We start from the raw sequence: 18432 nt of genomic DNA, 5'->3' as shown, positions 1-18432 counted from the left end.
ACCAGTCAGCTGGTAAATATACTAGTTGTGTGACTCGGGCAGATCTCTTTATCTCTTGTTTCAGTTTCCTGTTCAGTATGATGGAGTTGAAAATAATATTTTCCACTCAGGGTATGGGTCTTGAGTAATAAAATGTTGGCAATTTTTCCATTGGGCCTAGCAGATAGCATGTTTAATAAATGATTCTTCTGATGGTTCTGCCTCATTCTGTTCCTACTCTTATACTTGAGTGATGCTTCCGAGCCTGACTCTCCCACTCTGGTTGGGCACTTAATTTTCTCATCTTGCACATAGAACCCTTGAAGAGGAGAGGTCAGCACTCACTCTAGCAGAGCTGAGCCCCGGGGAACCTAGTACATGTTTATTCCCCTTTGCCCACCTCTGCCCAGTGGAGGCCATGTTGGTGGAGGTGATAACCAAGTGGCTCACCCTTCCGTGACCTGAGCTCCACACTACCCTTCATTGGCTTCCAGAAAGTGCATTTGGCTGTATTTCCTAACAGCAGACGAGACCTTAGTTCCCCCAAATGGGAAAGAGTTCAGAGCTCACACCCCAGATCCCCAAGGGCCTGCCATGGGCTTCTGCCTCTCCCAGTTGCATAGGGGCAGGCTCAGACTCCCACCAGTGGTGAGTCGATGGGTTACCAGTGGAGAGCTACAAGTTCCTCTCGAATTCTCCTTCACCAGCCCCCCACCCCCTTCACCTCCATTCACCATCCACCCGCCTTTCAGTTTCCTTGGCAACGCTGAGTGCTCATCCTGGAAAACTTTATCCGAAATCTGCTCTGGGCAGCTTTCCAAATCCATGCTAACCTGATTAGGTGTCTCTAGGGGCCTTGCCAGCTAATCAGATTAGGCAGCACTAATGGTAGTGAGGACTTTGAGTGGGCGCAGAGCAGTAAAACATATTGTATACTTAGTGATAATTATCCTGCCTTTTGTGTCATTGATTTATCTGCCTCCCTCCCTGTCCTCCCGTCTTATGTGTTTGGCCATAGCGATCCGGAGGAAGGAGAATGGCTGGTACGACGAAGAACACCCTCTGGTCTTCCTCTTCCTGGGATCATCTGGAATAGGTAACTGGGAGTAGATCAGCCTGGGGGGAAGGAGAGCTGGGGGAGCCCCAGCTGCTATGGGCCAGAGTCACACGACCCACCTCTCATTCAAATCTAGCTCCCAAAACAACTGCCTCCAAATTACAGAGCCAGCAAGAGGATCATTTGTCACATTTAGGAACAGCTGGAATTATGCCCCTCCCTCTGGAAGCTGTGGTGCAGGGCCTACTTCACCTGGAAGGCCAGGCCCTTGGGGTCCTGTGAGTCCTGATCCAGCCACTCTGCAACCCCAGAGGCTGCCCTTTAGGAATTGAACCACCTCCACTACCCAGTGCACCAGCTTTATCTAGTGTAGCCTGGGACATAACCCTCTAGGAAGCTAAAGAAAGCCCCTGATGGCCAGCACAGTGCTAAGTGCATAGAAAAATTGGTTGCAGTGAAATGGGTTGGGGATTTTTTATAGCCGTTTGGGCTGGATTATCTGAGGCATTCTCACCCCCTCACTCTGCCCTCACAGATACTTCCCACTGCCACCACCACACCACCACCACCTCCCGTTGTCTTTTTTTTTTTTCTCTCCCATTGTCTTGATAGGAATTTCATGCATCTGTTGCCTCCTCTTCCCCTCTCAGCATCTTCATGGGTGCTCCCTCAGATGTAGGGTCCCAAAGAGTTACCATTACCTCACATGATACTATAGAACTTGACCCATACCAGATGGTGACTTCCAAAGGCTTGACCGTCATATGCCAAATGACTCTTCAGAGCCACCACTTCGGTATTATCATTCCTTCTTTATGTTACAAAGCAAGGCAGTGAAGCCAAGGAGAGGTGCTTTTTATCCTCTCCCAGCCTCTATTTGGCCTGTGGCTCCAGGGCCTGGCTGGATAGCAAGACCGTGGGTGTCCAGAGAGATACAGTGAGCCAGGAAGTCAGGGTGCTCCTAGGACAGGCAAGGTTTATGCTGGGCTTCAAAGGACAGGATGGCTCTGTATTATAAGAGTCAACCTCTCACTCTTAGGATGCTGCTGTAGAGAAAAGGTTTCAGTCCCCATCCACAAAAAAATCAAGATGCAATGCAGACTTTGATTCTGGTCCCAGCTTTACCATTAATTCCCTTGGTGACTTTGAGAGAGTCACTGACCCTCTCTGAGCCTCAACATTCCCATCCATAACATACATTATTTCCAGCATCCATGCATTTCTAATATGCTTTCATCACAGGAGGTAGTCATCTGGTCCTAACCCAACACTTCTCTTTTCCTTCTTAATAGGAAAAACAGAACTGGCCAAGCAGACAGCCAAATATATGCACAAAGATGCCAAAAAGGTAAGGGCTGGGATCTATGCCCGATTGGCAGGCCATGGAGAGCTCACCACTCCTGCTAGCCCAAAAAACCCTAGGCTCCCTGAATCTGGCAATAGCCAATCAAAAAGATGGGCCCTGGCCCAAGAAGCAGGCCTCAGCTATGGCCCCAACTTGGCCACCAATTGCTCCAGGAATTTGGGCAAGTTATTCAACCTCTTTGTGCCTCAGTTTCTTCATTTGTGAAATAGGATGAATAATCCTTGCCCTGCCTGACTCTTGAGGCACTTGGGAGAACCCAGTGAGATTCATTTATATAGCATTTCTAAGCATCTGCTCTGTGCCAGGTATTGTACTAGATCCTGATTAAACAGCGTTCATTAAGACACTCCCCTGCCCCGAGGAGCTCAGTCTTGAGGGGGAGACAGCTTTAGAAACATATCACTACTGTCCAGTGCCATCAAGGCCATGCTAGAGGGAGTCTCAGACCTGTAGGAGAAAAGTAGAAATAAGAGGATTTGATTTTCTCCATTCTACTTGAGCTTTTGAACATGATTTCTTAATGCCCTAAGCTATGAGGTGGTCACAGTCCCCTTTTTCCCATGACCCAGAGGCCTGGATTCTCCATAGGACAGGGCTATGCCCATCCCCTTGTTCAGACTCTGGCTTTCCAAGCCCTGCTCAGTTTGACTTTCTAGACTGACAGGAAATACTTTTACACAGAGAGAAATGTCAGAGCAGTCCTTGGAGATTGCAGAAACATTTCAACTTAAAGCCACACATTCTTCTTCCTACTGGCCTTCCCAGTGTGGAGGCATCGCAGGTTGCCCACAACCCTAGATGCCCTTGCCTACTTTCTGTGGAAAGCCTTCCCAGCTGAGGTGATGAGGAATTGCCCAGGCCTCCGCCAGCCAAACTGCCAGCAACAGAGTCCTGGCCACCTCCTATCCTGCTTTTGCCTAGCTCCCCCTTCGCCACCTCCCTGAGGGCCTGGCAGCCACAGAAACAAGGTAGCTCAGGCTGTGTCCTTCTGAGCCGCATTCATAGCCCCCTTCTACTGACTCTGCCAGTAGCTGTCTGTGAGCTGTCTCAACCAAAGCTAGAGCAGACCCACTCAACAGGCAGGCAGGCAAGAAGCAGCGCATGGCATGCTAATATGTTCCAACTGAAATAGCATTTTTAAGACAATTCATCAGGTTGGCAGCGATTGAAACAATTAGCACTCTGGAAAGGGCCATAAACTAGCAAGACTATTAGGGAAGATGCAGTTACAGGCAGGAACCACCTGATTAGGGATGAAGAATTCCGAGTGGTTTAATTTTAATACTGTCAGAAAGGTTAATATTTAATTATAAATCATAATCTCCTTATCCAAGCTGTCTTAATATGTCTTCATACACAGTGGAAGTAGAAGGAAAGTATCTGCTGACTTGCTGGTGTAGAAAGGAGAAGGGGCTTGATAAAAGACTGATGATGCAAGTCATTTTTCAGTTGGAGCATCTAAACAAGAGGCAGATTTCCACCAGTGCAGGGCATCCTGAAAGCTGATGATGGCATCCTTCAGTACATGCCTCACCTAGGAGATGGAGTTAACACCGTCACCACTTGGAGGCAGTGGCCTGGGTGATCCAGGCTCTGGAGTCAGCCATTCCTTGGCGCAGGTTCTACTGGTCCTAGACGGGTTGCTTTACCCCTCTAAGTTTCAGCTCTTGCCTCAGAGTGAAGCTAATCAGTCCTGTGTCTAAGGTTGTCGTGAGCATCAAGTGAGATACTATGAATCATAGAGAACACAGGTTCTAGCACCCAGTAAGTGCCTGATCCCTTGTCTTATATTTATTCATCACTCCGTACTTTCCACAGCAGTACTCCCATCCATTGTCTTATTTGATCTTATAAGGAAAATAGCATAAATGCTAAATTAGACCCACTTTTTAGATGAGAGAACTGAGACCCTACAGCGTTAAGCATCCAAAGCCACCTGTTAGGGGAAGAAGTAAAATCAGAATCCAGTCTCTCAACTCTTCTCTCAGAACTGTTGTTCTCAGCCACAGAGGAGGCTAGATTATAAACTTGTCCATTTGTCCCCATGTCACATAGGGAGATGAGAGGCATGAGAAGCCCAATATAACCATGTATTTTATTTTTAAATCATAGTTGTTGCTTCTATAAAACTTCACTAGCCCTGAGGACCAACTCATTACAGCATCTATGTCTAGCATAGACATTCTCTGGCCATGTAACAGGCATGTTTGAGATCTGCCTTCAAAATATGAGGGTTCTGGGCTTCCGTGGTGGCGCAGTGGTTGGGGATCCGCCTGCCAATGCAGGGGACAAGGGATCAAACCCTGGTCCGGGAGGTTCCCACATGCCGCGGAGCAGCGAAGCCCGTGCGCCACAACTACTGGGCCTGCGCTCTGGAGCCCGCGAGCCACAACTACGGAAGCCCACGTGCCTGGAGCCCGTGCTCCGCCACAAGAGAGCCACCGTAATGAGAAGCCCACGCACCACAACGAAGAGTAGCCCCCGCTCGCTGCAACTAGAGAAAGCATGCACGCAGCAGGGAAGACCCAACGCATCCAAAAATAAATTAATTAATTAAATAAATTAAAAAACAAAAACAAAACAAAATCTGAGGGTTCTGGACTGTAAGCTGTCTAACCAGGGTACCTGATGTCACCAGGACCCACGGAGTGATGTGTGGGAAGTGTCATGTACAGGACCCAGTGTAAAGGAGGACTGAGCACTGACCTGGGAGTCGGTGACTTGAATTCGAGTTCTGGCCCCCTGATCCTTAGTTTCCTCATTTGTAAAGAGTCACAATACCTCCAGACCTGGCTGCCTCACAAGGACTTGTTTGCACATTTTTATAATTTCTTTTTTATTAATATTATTAAGTTATTTACTTTGGCAGTGTTGGGTCTTCATTGCTGCGCACGGGGGCTACTCTTCGTTGCAGTGCGCGGGCTTCTCATTGTGGTGGCTTCTCTTGTTGCAGAGCATGGGCTGTAGGCACGCAGGCTTCAGTAGTTGCAACACATGGTCTCAGTAGTTGTGACTCGCAGGCTCAGTAGTTGTGGCATATGGGCTCAGCTCCATGGCATGTGAGATCTTCCCAGACCAGGGCTCAAACCTGTGTCCCCTGCCTTGGAGGGTGGATTCTTAACCACTGCGCCACCAGGGAAGTCCTATAATTTCGTTACCAGACTTGTGAGCTTATTTTTTTTCTCTCATTAACCTCTACCATTTCTTCCAAATTGAGCAGCTTTGTTAACTCCCATTATTAGGGTTAATAATCCTTGAGAAAAAACCTTAATGGCATTCTGTGATTTCATCCTGAAGTAGGGTGGTGAAGCCCTAAAGACTGCAGTTATAGTGGCAGTATGATGAAGGGATCAAGAGCAGGGCTCTGAGTCCAACGCTAAACTACTCTGTGGAGTTGGCTGAGATCTCTGTTTACATCAGTTTTCTCATCTGTAAAATGGATTCACTAGTGGTGCCTGTCTCATTGGATTATTATGAAGGTTAAGTGAGATAATGATGTAAAATGCTAAACACCATTCTTGGCACATAGTAAGCAATCAGTACATGTTAGATATAATTGTTATTATTGTTGCCTTACTTCTAGATAACCCTAAGGTAAGATCATTTGAAACCAAAATTATTCCAGCCAAGAAAATCAAGCCCTTAGATTTGTTGAGAGTTACTCAGCAAATCAGTAGAAGGACTAGGATAAGAACTCAGGTAATTTGACATAAATGTAAGTGAGCACTGAAGTCTGTACTCCCTGTTACTTGGGGCATTGATTGACACTGGTTCTGGACACAAAGCTCAGAACCCTTCAAATGAAGATGCCAAGAGCCCAGCTGATTGATGGAGTGGGAAGTATGAGGCAGGAGAGTATAGTGTCTAAGAGCACAGGCTTGGAGCCCGATTGTTGAGCTTGAGTGACCTTGAGCAAGTTACTTTAATCTGTGGCTCGGTTTTCTCATCTGTAAGGTGGGAATGATAATAGTACTTTTACCTCATAGACTTACACACATTCTAAGCCCTTTATAGCTTGCTTATTTAGAACATCGCCAGACACATAGTAAGCGCCCAGTGAGTGTCACCTATTATCCAGATACCCATCTCGTGGCTTCCAACTCATTGCTCCCTTTGGGCAGCACTCCCAGCTTCCCCATGTCTATCTTCCCACGCTTCCTGAAGCCAGTGTTTCTCTTGGCCGAGCTGCCTGGGTCCCTCTGAAGATGCTTGCTGGCTAATGCTCCGTGTCCTCTGATAACAGTGATCACCCCTTCATGACCTTAAGAACTTCTCCAAGCCCTTGCCCACCTCTTGGATTAGGTCCTCTCTTCAGACCATAACATAAAGGAGAAACAGCGAGAGAGCATAAGGGCCTGAGTATATAGGAAGAAACGGCAGCTCCAAAAGGGAAGGCAGCCAAGGCCACACAGTGGAGAACTGGGGCTGGAAGCCAAGCCTGGGGCTCTTTCTGCCACCCTGTACCTCACGTACAGAGTGACAGGACAGAGAAAAAAATAGAATACATCACAGACTGAATTTCTGGTCAGCAACCGAACTAGAGTATAGCCTGGATTTCAGACATAGCTACCTCCCTCTCAGGGTCTTGGCGCGCCCTCCCTCATCCCCAGCTCTCAGGAGAAGCATAGGCAGTGGGTGTGTTCTCTTAGATGGAAGCATGTGCCAGTAGGAGAGGAGCCTGAGGAGTCTCTGGGGAACCCGGATCTGGGTGGAGAGATAGGGCCTCTGAATGCCCTTATAATGCCCTAAATCCCTAAATTCTTCATGAAACGTTGTGGTCATTCTGCTTGTGTTAACTCGCAAATCCCACTCCAGAGGGTGTGCTCTTCCCCTGGGGCTAATTTTGGTTGGGCCTCACCCCAGGGGGCCAGTTGCCTGGAAATCAGCCCTAGGCCCAACCATGGAGAGAGAAGGGCTGCAAGCTACATTCTGGATAGCTCTTAAATGAAGTGAAAATATGTAAATAAATGAGAAAGATTTATTAGTTTAAAAGAAAAGTAAGGACTTGCCTGGTGACGCAGTGGTTAAGAATCCGTCTGCCAATGCAGGGGACATTCTATCCCTGGCCTGGGAAGATCCCACATGCCACGGAGCACCTGGGCCCGTGCACCACAACTACTGAGCCTGCACTCTAGAGCCCGCGAGCCACAACTACTGAAGCCCACGTGCCTAGAGCCCATGCTCCACAACAAGAGAACCCACCGCAGTGAGAAACCTGCGTATTTCAACAGAGTAGCCCCTGCTCACCACAACTGGAGAAAGCCTGCACACAGCAACGAAGGCCCAATGCAGCCAAAAATAAATAAAATAAATTTTTAAAAAAACTGTGATTAAAAAAAATTTTTTAATAAATAATATAAAAATAAATTGATGCAGCCACTGTGGAGAACAGTATGGAGGTTCCTTAAAAAACTAAAAATAGAGTTACCGTATGTCCCAGCAATCCCACTCCTGGGCATATATCCGGAAAAGATGAAAACTCCAATTCAAAAAGATACATGCAGCCCAGTGATCATTGCAGCACTATTTACAATAGCCAAGACATGGAAGCAACCTAAATGCCCATCAACAGAGGAATGGATAAAGAAGATGTGGTACATATATACAATGGAATACTACTCAGCCATAAGAAAGAATGAAATACTGCCATTTGCAGCAACATGGATGGACCTAGAGATTATCATACTAAGTGAAGTAAGTCAGACAGGGAAAGACAAATATTGTGTGATACACTTATATGTGGACACTAAAAAAATGATACAAATGAACTTATTTATGAAACAGAAATAGACTCTCAGACGTAGAAAACAAACCCATGGTTACCAAAGGGGGGAGGGGGAGAGGATAAGTTAGTAGTTTGGGATTAACATATACACACTACTATATATAAAAAAGGTAAGAAAGAAGGACCTACTGTATAGCACAGGGAACTATATTCAATATCTTGCAATAATCTATAATGGAAAATCTGAAAAAGAATATATATATATATATATGTATATATGTGGGTGTATGTATGTATAACTGAATCACTTTGCTGTACACCTGGAACTAACACAACTTTGTAAATCAACTATACTTTAAAAAAAAAGAAAAAGGGGCATGTGCCCACATAGACTTGCACAGTTGAGGGCACCATGGAGCTGTCTGGGTGCTTGTTGCTCCCCTCCATCTCATCATGATCCCACGCTGATGGTGACTGACTTTGTCCATGTCAGCCTGCCCCACTCGGGTGCTTCTAGAGAACAGAGACATAGCTCCAGTGCTTGGCACACACAGTATGCCCTCAGGAAATGTGGGATGAGTGTATGATGCGGTGATCAGACCCAGTAGAAGCCTGAAAAAAGAGATTCCAAGCCCGATTTAAGGCAGGAACGCACGACTTGGGTTTATGAAGGTAGGGCATGAGGGAATCGTGGGGGATGAGTGGACAGGAAAAGGAGGCAAGGAGCCAGAAAAAACTATATCATGAAAATGGGATAGAAAATCTTGGCTTGGTGTGGCTTAAAAGCCAGAATGTATTTGAGATCTCTCCTCCTTAACCCTTCCCCCTGCCTTCTTCAAATGGACTCCTGCTTGTTTCCACACAGGGTTTCATCAGGCTAGACATGTCTGAGTTCCAGGAGCGGCATGAGGTGAGTGAGAGTCCTTGGTGAAGTGTGGTTTGGAGAGCCTGTCAACAGGACTCTGCCTGGCTATTTTGATGTGACTTGTCGTTTAGGCCTGAGATAATTCCAGCAGCCTTGGGATTTGTCCTTTGCGGGGGGCATATGTACACAGCAGGATCACTGATCTGTTTTGCATACGATTTGCTCTGAAGAATAAACACAGAAAAGATCATCTGCCCTCCCATCACAGCAGGATTCCTTCCACCCAGAGAGGCAACCTGATTGTCCTTGTTGAGACAGGCAATCTTAACAGTATATAAAGCCATCTTACCGTTGCATGTCCCATATTGGAAACTAAAGCATAGAAAGGCCTTCCTAACTTATTTCCTTCCTTCCATCAGGTGGCCAAGTTTATTGGGTCCCCACCAGGCTACATTGGCCATGAGGAGGGTGGCCAGCTGACCAAGAAGCTGAAGCAGTGCCCCAACGCTGTGGTGCTCTTCGATGAGGTGGACAAAGCCCATCCAGATGTGCTCACCATCATGCTGCAGCTGTTTGATGAGGTGAAAGCTTGGGCCAGGATGGAGTTGGGGACACCTGTAGGTATGGGGTGCTGTGAACAGCAGGACCCAGGGGCCCCGAATTGATCATTCCTCAAGTTGCTGCTTCCTTGTGTGTACGTTTAGTCACTTAGGTGTGGCTTCGCCCCCTCTCTGGACCAGGGCCCAGACTGGGCACCCAAGGAAGACCAGCACTGCCCAAGAGTTGAAATGTTGTGGCTGCCCAGACTACCTTCGAAAGAGACAGAATGGGACAGGGGTGCCAGGGGGGAGAGAGAGAGCTGAATTTTTAGTTCTAGCTCTGCTCCATCTCTAGGCATCAGGGACCTCGTGTGACAAACAAGGAGGCTGGATCCAATAAGCTCCAAGAACCTTTCTGGCTCAGACAGCTCCTGCTCCTCCCTGTGTCAACCATCATTTTCACCAGTTCTTTAAAATGCTAATGATGTTGCTGCTGTATGTGATGATGACCATGACGATGGAATGGTGGTGCCCTGGTTCATGGAACCCTCTTCTCCCGAGGAGCTCCAGGCTGGTCACAAGCAAGGACAGTCTCCCTCTTAACTGGTGAAATGAGCTCTAAATGAGAACAACTTCCTCTTTTTCAGCACAGTCTATGTAATAGGCCTGTGCTAAAGACTTTACAGACATTCTTGCTAATCATCACAATAGCCAGGCAAGGTACAAATCATTTGTTACAGATGAAGAAACTGAGGTTCAGCAAGGTTATAAATGACTTGCCCAAGGCCACAGAGCTACTGTGTGGAAGAGCCAGAAATGGGCTGCAGATACATCTGGTCCCAGAGTCCCAGTTCTCCCCATCTGTACCAGTCCTTATCTTGAGCAGGGGAGGGAGAGCTTATGATCATGGGAGGGGCTGCCATCCACCTTTTCCAGGGGTCCTGCAGAACTGGAGATGAGGCCTCCCATCTGCTCCCATGCAGGGACGATATTAGCCAGCACATGGCCGGATGGAGTCCAGCCCACCTTTCCACTTAGTCCCCTCCAGCCCTGGGAAAATGGAAAGAGGTTTGCTTCCCATGTTAAAGTGCACTAACGAGATGCAGGAATGGATACCCCTGGACCAAATAGCACGTCAGGTACCAAGCCAGGAAGAACCAGCTCCAAATGTCCCCACAGCTGCCCACTGCCTGTCCCACCTGGCCCAGCATCCTTGCCCCTGCCCCAGTTTATTGCTCTCTTCCTAGGCTCTCATCTGCTCCCTGTCTCGAGACCCACCCCCCGCCCCCACTGAGGAATGAAGGCCAAGCCTTCAAAGGTCAACATATTTTGTTTCCCGCACCTGTGCTCGTTGAGAACACCCCCACCCCCACCCCCGCTGCCACCTTCTAGCCTCTTGATGGGATTCAGGTACACAGCTGTGGACCAGGCCCAAACCTGCCCTCTGGGAACTCCCTGCCTAGTAGACAGTAGAAAGGAGATGTGTTAAAGTTGAGATTTTTGTACTTTGTGTGCAAGGCACTGTTATTGCATGTATGAACTCCTTTAATCCTCCCAGAAGGAAGATTGGTTCCCAGAAGATGGTTATTATTACTGACTCCATGTAACAAATGTAGAAACTGAAGTAAAGTGAGACAACTAATTCACCCATGGTCACACAGTTGGGAAGAGGAAATCCAGCATTTGAACCCAGGCAGTCCAGTTCCAGAGCCTGCAGCTTAAATAGTAACTACCATGCAGCCAAGGCCAAAAGAGAACAGTAAATCTGGAGTGAGGCATTCATAGGAAGGGAGAGCCCAGCTTAGGGAAGGTGAGCACAGCACCCTGTTTGGCCTCTCACTTCTCTGGAGAGGTTCCTGGTCCAGAAAGAGGGAAGGCAACTGCTGACTGAAATACAACCAACCTCACCTGGAAAATGCTTACCACCCCCGTGTGCAAGCCCTGTCCACCCCTCCCCTGCTGCTGTCACTCCACTGACTACCTTGGGGAGTTGACAATAACTCCTTCCTACAGCTCCCAACAACCTGCTACAGTTTCTGATGTTTATGCCATTGGTTCCATTGACCAAAGCTGCCATCTGAGTTTACTTAGCCAGATTTATGCATGTTTGCTTCTTGAGGACAGAGACCTTGTCTCGCTCCAACCACTCCCAGAACCCACAGCACCAGGAGAAATGCCCTGTTGACTAACTTAATTCAGTAGTAATTCAGCAAACCTTCCAAGGATGAATAAGTATTTGCCAGGTGAACAGAGTGGAGAAGGGCCAGCAGTAGACATCCGGTGTGCAGAAGCACAGGGGCATGAGGCAGCCTGGTATATGCAGAGAACTGCAGCTGTTCACTATTGATCGACTGCAGAGGGAAAGTGAGAATAGAATGGTGGAGATAGGTGGATAAAGTAGACAGGAGCAGGTTAGAATGCCAGGCAGAGGAGTGTGGATTTTTTTGGTGAATAGTAAGAAGGCTTTAAAGGCTTTAGGCAAGAGAGAAATGTGATCAGGTTTTCACTTTGTAAAGATCCTGTAGGCAGCAGTGAGCAAATGGACTAGAAGGAAGAAGAGAGGCCAGCGAGGAGACTGTTGAGTCCAGGCGAGAGCTTGGGAGGCCTGCTCTCAAGCAGGGCTGTGGGATGGGGAGAGCTCCCGGGAAGTCAACTGTGCAGGGCTAGGTGATTGGATGTGAGGAGAGAGGGAGGGAGCAAGGATGACCAGCGGCAGGATTTCTGGCCTGGGTGACCCATGGGTGCTGCTGCCATCAGCCTGCGGCAGGGAACACGGGGATGAGCAACAGATTGATGAGGAAGGTGAGGAGCTAAGGTTTGGAATTGTTGAAAATGAAATGCTACAGCCAGATGGATATGTCCAAGAAGTCGCTCATCAGTTTGAGCCGTCTGGAATGTAAGAGAGGCCTGTACCGGAAGTAGAGACTCAGGAATGCTTCAGCACAGAGAGAGTACCAGAAGCCACAGGAAGGGATGAGATCTCTGACCTAGTGAGAGTATGGTGTGCAGAGAAGAGAGGTAAGAACAGCCTTGCCACCTCTCCAAAAAGAGTCAAAGACAGAATTGCCAGAGAGTAAGAGGCAAACCAGGAGAATGTGGTTCAGTGCAGGGCAGAGAGGACACAGGGAGAACAGACAGTCCCTGCCTCTGTGTTTCTGAGCGAGGGGGAGACAGGCAGCAAAAAGCAGTCCAGCCACTGTGGTGAGTGGTGCGCTAGGATAAGTAGGAGTTATAAGGGCACCTGATCCAGTCTGGGGAAATAGGGAAGCCCCCCCATATCCACCCAGCCCAGACCTCCCAAGCTTGGACCCAGAAAAGCAGAAGCCCTAATGCTCTCACCAAAACACCAAGCAGAGCTAATGCAGGTCACTCCTCTGTTGACCCCACAGTCTGTAGCACAGGGCAGAAGTCCCAGGAAGCCCACCCACTGCTCCACCCTTCAAGGACAGAAACGGGGAGAAAGCAGCCCCTGTAACCCTGAGGTGAGCATTCACGCCCCACCCAGGATGCGTGCATTCCATTCATTGCTGAGAGGCAGGACAGCAACAGCTCCCTCTTTGGGACACATTCTCTTGCCAGGGACTCTGAGGAGAAGGAGCTGTGAACAGTGTGAAAGTCACCCTTTGGGTCAGTAATACACTGCACCTGCTCCCCTCACCCATCTGGGACCCATCCTCAGGCCCAGTTACGAGCAGAGCTTTGATCTCTGAGAAGGAAATGGCCACTGGTTATTGCTCTGTCCAGTACAGCAGTGTGTGTGCTCAGTCCTCGGGGATGAGCTCTGCGAACACACACAGGGTCATCTGCACGCACTTGGGCACATCACACATGCATGCAGACCTGGTCCCCAAAACTAGAGTTGCCCTTAGTGGATTCTGTCGTGTTGTAACCCATAAGCAGGGGGTGAAGTAGGAAGCTAATGGCCAAGCTCAGAAACATCTGCTTGCACCCTTGCCTTCTCCTCGTCCCTCCCAAGGCTGGGACGGGAGAGTGACCAGGACTCGGATCTCGAGGCCCCCTTTGAATAGTTCCCATTGGAACTAACACTTTCTGAGGCCTGTGCCAAGGTCCCGTGTAAAGTGAGGCAGAAAAGCACTTGGTACCGTGCCCAGTACACAGTAGGTGTTCAGTTAATGCACATTCCTTTCTTTTCTACGTCTGAGGGCCAGGGCTGGTCTGCTTTTGCATTGGCTTTAGAACCAAGGGCTGACCTTGAGTGAGGCCCTTGCCACCAGGGAAAGGGGAACACTTGAGGAGGATTGGTCACCTTAGGTTGGGGCAGGGCCCAGCATCACTGGCTTGGGCAGGTGCCAACAGGCTGAGGTCAGTGACTGTTCCCCAATGCCATGTTCTCAAACTTGGCAGGAGTTTTGCTTTTGCCTGCAACCCAGACGAGTTCCCAGGAAGGTCTGTCTCTCCCCACATCTGTCCCGGTAGCTTGTTTCCAGTCAGGATCAAAGGATGAAAAGTGAATTTGGCACAATTCTGAGAAATGTTTATTTAGGGAAAGAAAATTGCACGAGGCCTCATTTTATCCCACACTGTTGGTATGACCCCAGTAGCCTGGTGTACAGTGAAGGATATGGGTTCTGGGGTCAGACAGTCCAATAGAGCCTCAGCTCTACTGTATTCTAGCTGAGAGACCTTGCACAAATTACTTAACCTCTCTGAGCCTCAGCTTCTTTGTAGGGGTGATGAGTATTCAAACATTCAGCAAGTGTTGAGCACCTGTTATATGCCAGACACTGTTCTAGGACCCAGTGAGAGCAAGACCCAGCCCTCATAAAGCGACCTTCTAGTGGGCAGAGTGCAACAGTGCACAGAAAGCACCAAGCAGGGCACCAGCAGTGGAAGTAGATGTGCCCATCAAAGTCAGACTCCATCAGTCCCTCTCAGTGGGGCCCTGATTATTGCTTTTTTATAAATGACTGCAAAGTCCTGTTGTACCATGCTATCCTTGAGGTTTGCTGAGTGGGCAGAGTTCCTTGCCCTTGAACTGAATGGCCGTGGACAGCTATACTTTGCTCATTCTTCTGTCTCCTCCCTCTACTGTTGCCCCTTTTCTCTTTCCTCGGTACATCTGTTTCTAGGAAAGATGCTTTCTTCTGTGTCACCTCTAGAAAAAGCTAAAGATTCCAAGGCAACTTCCAAAGTTGGTTAAAGGAGGAACATTAACGAGGCCAGAGGATGGCTCTAAAGATGTAGAGATTATACCTGTTTCAGTTCATTTATCTGGTCCTCACAATGACCCTGTAGAATACCCTCCTCTGACCTCCTACAGCATCCTGGCCTTCCCTTTATCATAACACTTAACCACTGCATTTTGACTGCTTGTTTCCTGAGCTCACTCGTTCTCTAGACTGGGATCATGTCAGAGGCTCAGTGAGTCCCCAGTGCCCCAACACAGAGCCTGGCCCAGACTGGGCCTCCAGGAGAGTGTGTTGGATGGATGCATGTACAGTCAGGCTGGCTTCTGGGTGCCCTCAGAGATGCCAGACAGCAGGTACAGTCTCACCTGGGGCACTCCCAGCAGGTGAGCACTGTAGCCAAGGTGTGAGAACAGTGCTCAGAGACCCCAGAGGAGGGAGTGCTGACTCTGCCAGAGCAGGGGGAGGCACAGGGGTTCTGGAGAGAGCTCCTGGGAGAGGTGCCCAGCCTTACCACTCCCTGACCATACAGTCACGGTTCCTTCCCAGGGCCGGCTGACAGATGGAAAAGGGAAGACCATCGACTGCAAGGATGCCATCTTCATCATGACCTCCAATGTGGGCAGTGACGAGATAGCACAGCACGCGCTGCAGCTGAGGCAGGAAGCTTTGGAGATGAGCCGTAACCGGATCGCCGAGAACCTTGGTACAGCACGTGGCCCGAGCTCTCTGGGCAACTGGTCAAGTGACCAGGACACCAGCGCATCTCCTGGGGGCAAGGATGGCAGGATGGCATTGGGGTCCTGGGGCCAGATGAGGGCCCTGGTAGCATCTTTGTCCCTAGCTGGCCCTGACCAGACACAAAGCACTACTAGATAGTGGAGGGAGGCAGACAGACGGTGCCCCTACTTCCTCAAGAAAGCCCCAAGTCTCTTGGGTGACAGGAGGGCTCCAGACAGAGTAATGGACAGAGCCACACCAGGGCATGGGGCCAGGAAGAGGCCAGGGCCTAAGGGGACTGAAGGGATGCACACTCAACAGATGGAGACACTTCGGTGCAATGAGGGGATAGCAGATCAGAAACCATATGGAGGTGACACAGCCTTTTTCAGCCAGGGAGCCTTCCTGCATAGGTGGAAAAGAGGAGCATGTCAGGCAGGAGACCACATGTGTCACCTTTCTATTTAGGATTGAACTCTCCAGCCCACTTCTTACAAGTCAGGACTCAAGTCTTGGTCCTGACTCTTCTCCTCTCCCCTCCCCTCCTTCATACAGTTCCTACCAGTACATGAGCAGTGGAAGGGCGTAGAAGGTACCCAGTCCAGTTCTCTCATTGTGCAGGTGAGGAGAAGGCTGAGGCCCAGACAGCCTGAGACCTTGACCAGGAACACACAGACCATCAGGGTCAGGACCAGGGCCCTTTTCATGGATAGAGCGAAGGAGCAGGCACAGCTCCCAAAGGTCCTGGGTTTATGATTCTATCTCTACAGGGGATGTCCAGACTAGTGACAAGATCACCATATCTAAGAACTTCAAGGAAAATGTGATTCGCCCCATCCTAAAAGTAAGAGTTCTTTGTCATTCCTGCTGGAGCCTCGGGTTGGGGGGGATCCCCTTAGCCGTCGTGAAGATACGGAAACCCTCCCACGCCCACCTTCCCCAGTAGGGTCCAGTAATTCCTTTATACCTTCTGGGTCACTGAGTTCACCCCATCCCTAACCCGGCCCTATAGGCTCACTTCAGGAGAGATGAGTTTCTGGGACGAATCAATGAGATCGTCTACTTCCTCCCCTTCTGCCACTCGGAGCTCATCCAACTCGTCAACAAGGAGCTGAATTTTTGGGCCAAGAGAGTAAGAGCGGGGACTGCCTGTGGGTGGGGGTGGGATATATGCCCACTGGAAGTCAGGGAACACTGGGCTGGGAGCGCCACCCCCAGAAGAAGGAGCACAGAGGGGGCCAGTGGCTATCAGGCACACAGTCTCTCACAGGCCCAGGCCTCAGGCCAGAGCGCTGAGAGATAGAAAGCCCTGGGCCGCATTCAGGCATGCTCCTATCTCACCTGTCCCAGGCCAAGCAAAGGCACAACATCACACTGCTCTGGGACCGTGAGGTGGCGGACGTGTTGGTCGACGGCTACAACGTGCACTATGGCGCCCGCTCCATTAAGCATGAGGTGAGCACAGGAGCCTGAGAGAAGTGAGGCACCTCCACACCTCCCTCCCTGGTGCCCCCAGACCCATTCCCTGGGCTCCCAGTCTGGACTTGTTCTTAGCCAGAGCAGATGCCACTTCAGAACCAAAAACAATATAATCAAGTAAAACCCCTATCCTAGAGGGTAGCTGAGTTTGAACCCCTACCAGTGTGAGAAACTGGGCTGAAAACCTCAGAAACTGACATTACTGTGTAATTAGCACTGTCCTGCAAGCTTGTGTTGTTAGCCTCTTGCAGATGAAAAAACTGAAGCTTTGAGTAAGTACTTACCTGAGTAGTAAGTGATTGAGCCGGGCCTCCAGGCTTTGGCAGTGAAGACCACTTCACCTACCACCTGCAGGTGGAGCGCCGTGTGGTGAACCAGCTGGCGGCCGCCTATGAGCAGGACCTGCTGCCAGGGGGCTGCACTCTGCGCATCACTGTGGAGGACTCAGACAAGCAGCTACTCAAGAGTCCTGAACTGCCTTCACCCCAGGCTGAGAAGCGTCCACCCAAGCTGCGGCTGGAGATCATCGATAAGGATAGCAAGACCCACAGATTGGACATCCAGGCACCACTAAACCCTGAGAAGGTGTGCCACACCCTCTAGCGTCTACCTACCTGCCTATACGTGCCCTGAACACCTAATAAAGCCCCCTTGGCTGTGGCCTATGGTAACCGACCTACCTTCTCCTCCTGCCTCTCACTCCTCTCCAAAGTCAAAAACAGGAAGTTTGCCCTACGCTGATCCCTTCCTTGTGGGCCCCACATGTGCTAACAGGTCTCTGGGAGAGGAGCTGCTCCTCCATCCCCTTCAAGGCAGGGGGAAGAGGGAGGTCCCTTATCTCTGTCCTTCAGCATGATCCCCATGCCCCAGAGTCTCTGGAACTTTATCATGTTTCCTGGAAGCTCAGAAGTACGGCAGCTGAGAACAGATCTGGCTGGAAGAAAACAGGGACCAGGCTGTGACGTGCCACCCTCTGCTGGCTCTCATGCAACTGAGTCCCCAGAATGTCTCCACTGGGAATGGAGAAGAATGCAGAGGCCCAGGCACAGAGGTTCTGCATTTAGGCCGTAGCGTCCTCTTTCCCAAGCCCTAAAATTCCAAGGGAAAGGGACTCTCAGGGACACTACCATGTCATAGCTACTGTTCCTCCCCACCCCGTGTTCAGAGGTCAGACCAGACCATGTCTCTCCAGCCTTGGAACTAAGCCAGCATAGGGCATCTTTAGGAGGAAGGCTGACTGGGCACTACCCTGCCCTACACGGAGACTGGACAGAAGTTACCAAATGACCAAGCAAGGTCAGCTCTACAGGGCCTCCTTCAGGAGACCAACTACGTAGACATTGGGGAACTGCAGCAGGAGGAATCATGGGGTCGGGCTCTGCCCAGATGGCCATGGAGCCTGCTTCAGCCCCATCTATACTATGGTCCCAGCTAAGTGAACCTGGAATAAACAGCTCCCCTGTGCAGTCTGCACGTTAGTCACTAAGCAGAGGGACTGCACACCATCCCCCAAGGCATTTCACGGACCAGACATGTTCCAGCCTCAGCTTAGCAG

The 18432-nt window shown here is 49.7% G+C and overlaps 1 protein-coding gene across 1 annotated transcript in view; it reads left to right on the top strand.

The window, feature by feature from the left end:
• Nucleotides 1–17552, top strand: part of CLPB (ClpB family mitochondrial disaggregase) — a 146132-nt gene extending 128580 nt beyond the window's left edge. The window contains exons 8-16 of the mRNA XM_059068738.2: nucleotides 998–1075; nucleotides 2329–2384; nucleotides 8993–9037; nucleotides 9412–9573; nucleotides 15228–15384; nucleotides 16169–16242; nucleotides 16411–16530; nucleotides 16749–16853; nucleotides 17232–17552. Coding sequence (XP_058924721.1) covers nucleotides 998–1075; nucleotides 2329–2384; nucleotides 8993–9037; nucleotides 9412–9573; nucleotides 15228–15384; nucleotides 16169–16242; nucleotides 16411–16530; nucleotides 16749–16853; nucleotides 17232–17480 — 1046 coding nt within the window. The 3' untranslated portion in view covers nucleotides 17481–17552. The remainder of the gene's footprint in view (nucleotides 1–997; nucleotides 1076–2328; nucleotides 2385–8992; nucleotides 9038–9411; nucleotides 9574–15227; nucleotides 15385–16168; nucleotides 16243–16410; nucleotides 16531–16748; nucleotides 16854–17231) is intronic.
• Nucleotides 17553–18432: the final 880 nt, after the last annotated feature.

Source organism: Kogia breviceps, chromosome 7 (genome assembly GCF_026419965.1).
Source record: "Kogia breviceps isolate mKogBre1 chromosome 7, mKogBre1 haplotype 1, whole genome shotgun sequence".
NCBI classification, from domain to species: Eukaryota; Metazoa; Chordata; class Mammalia; order Artiodactyla; family Physeteridae; genus Kogia; species Kogia breviceps.
Note: the sequence above shows the minus strand (reverse complement) of the source record. Positions and strands in the feature narration are given on the sequence as shown.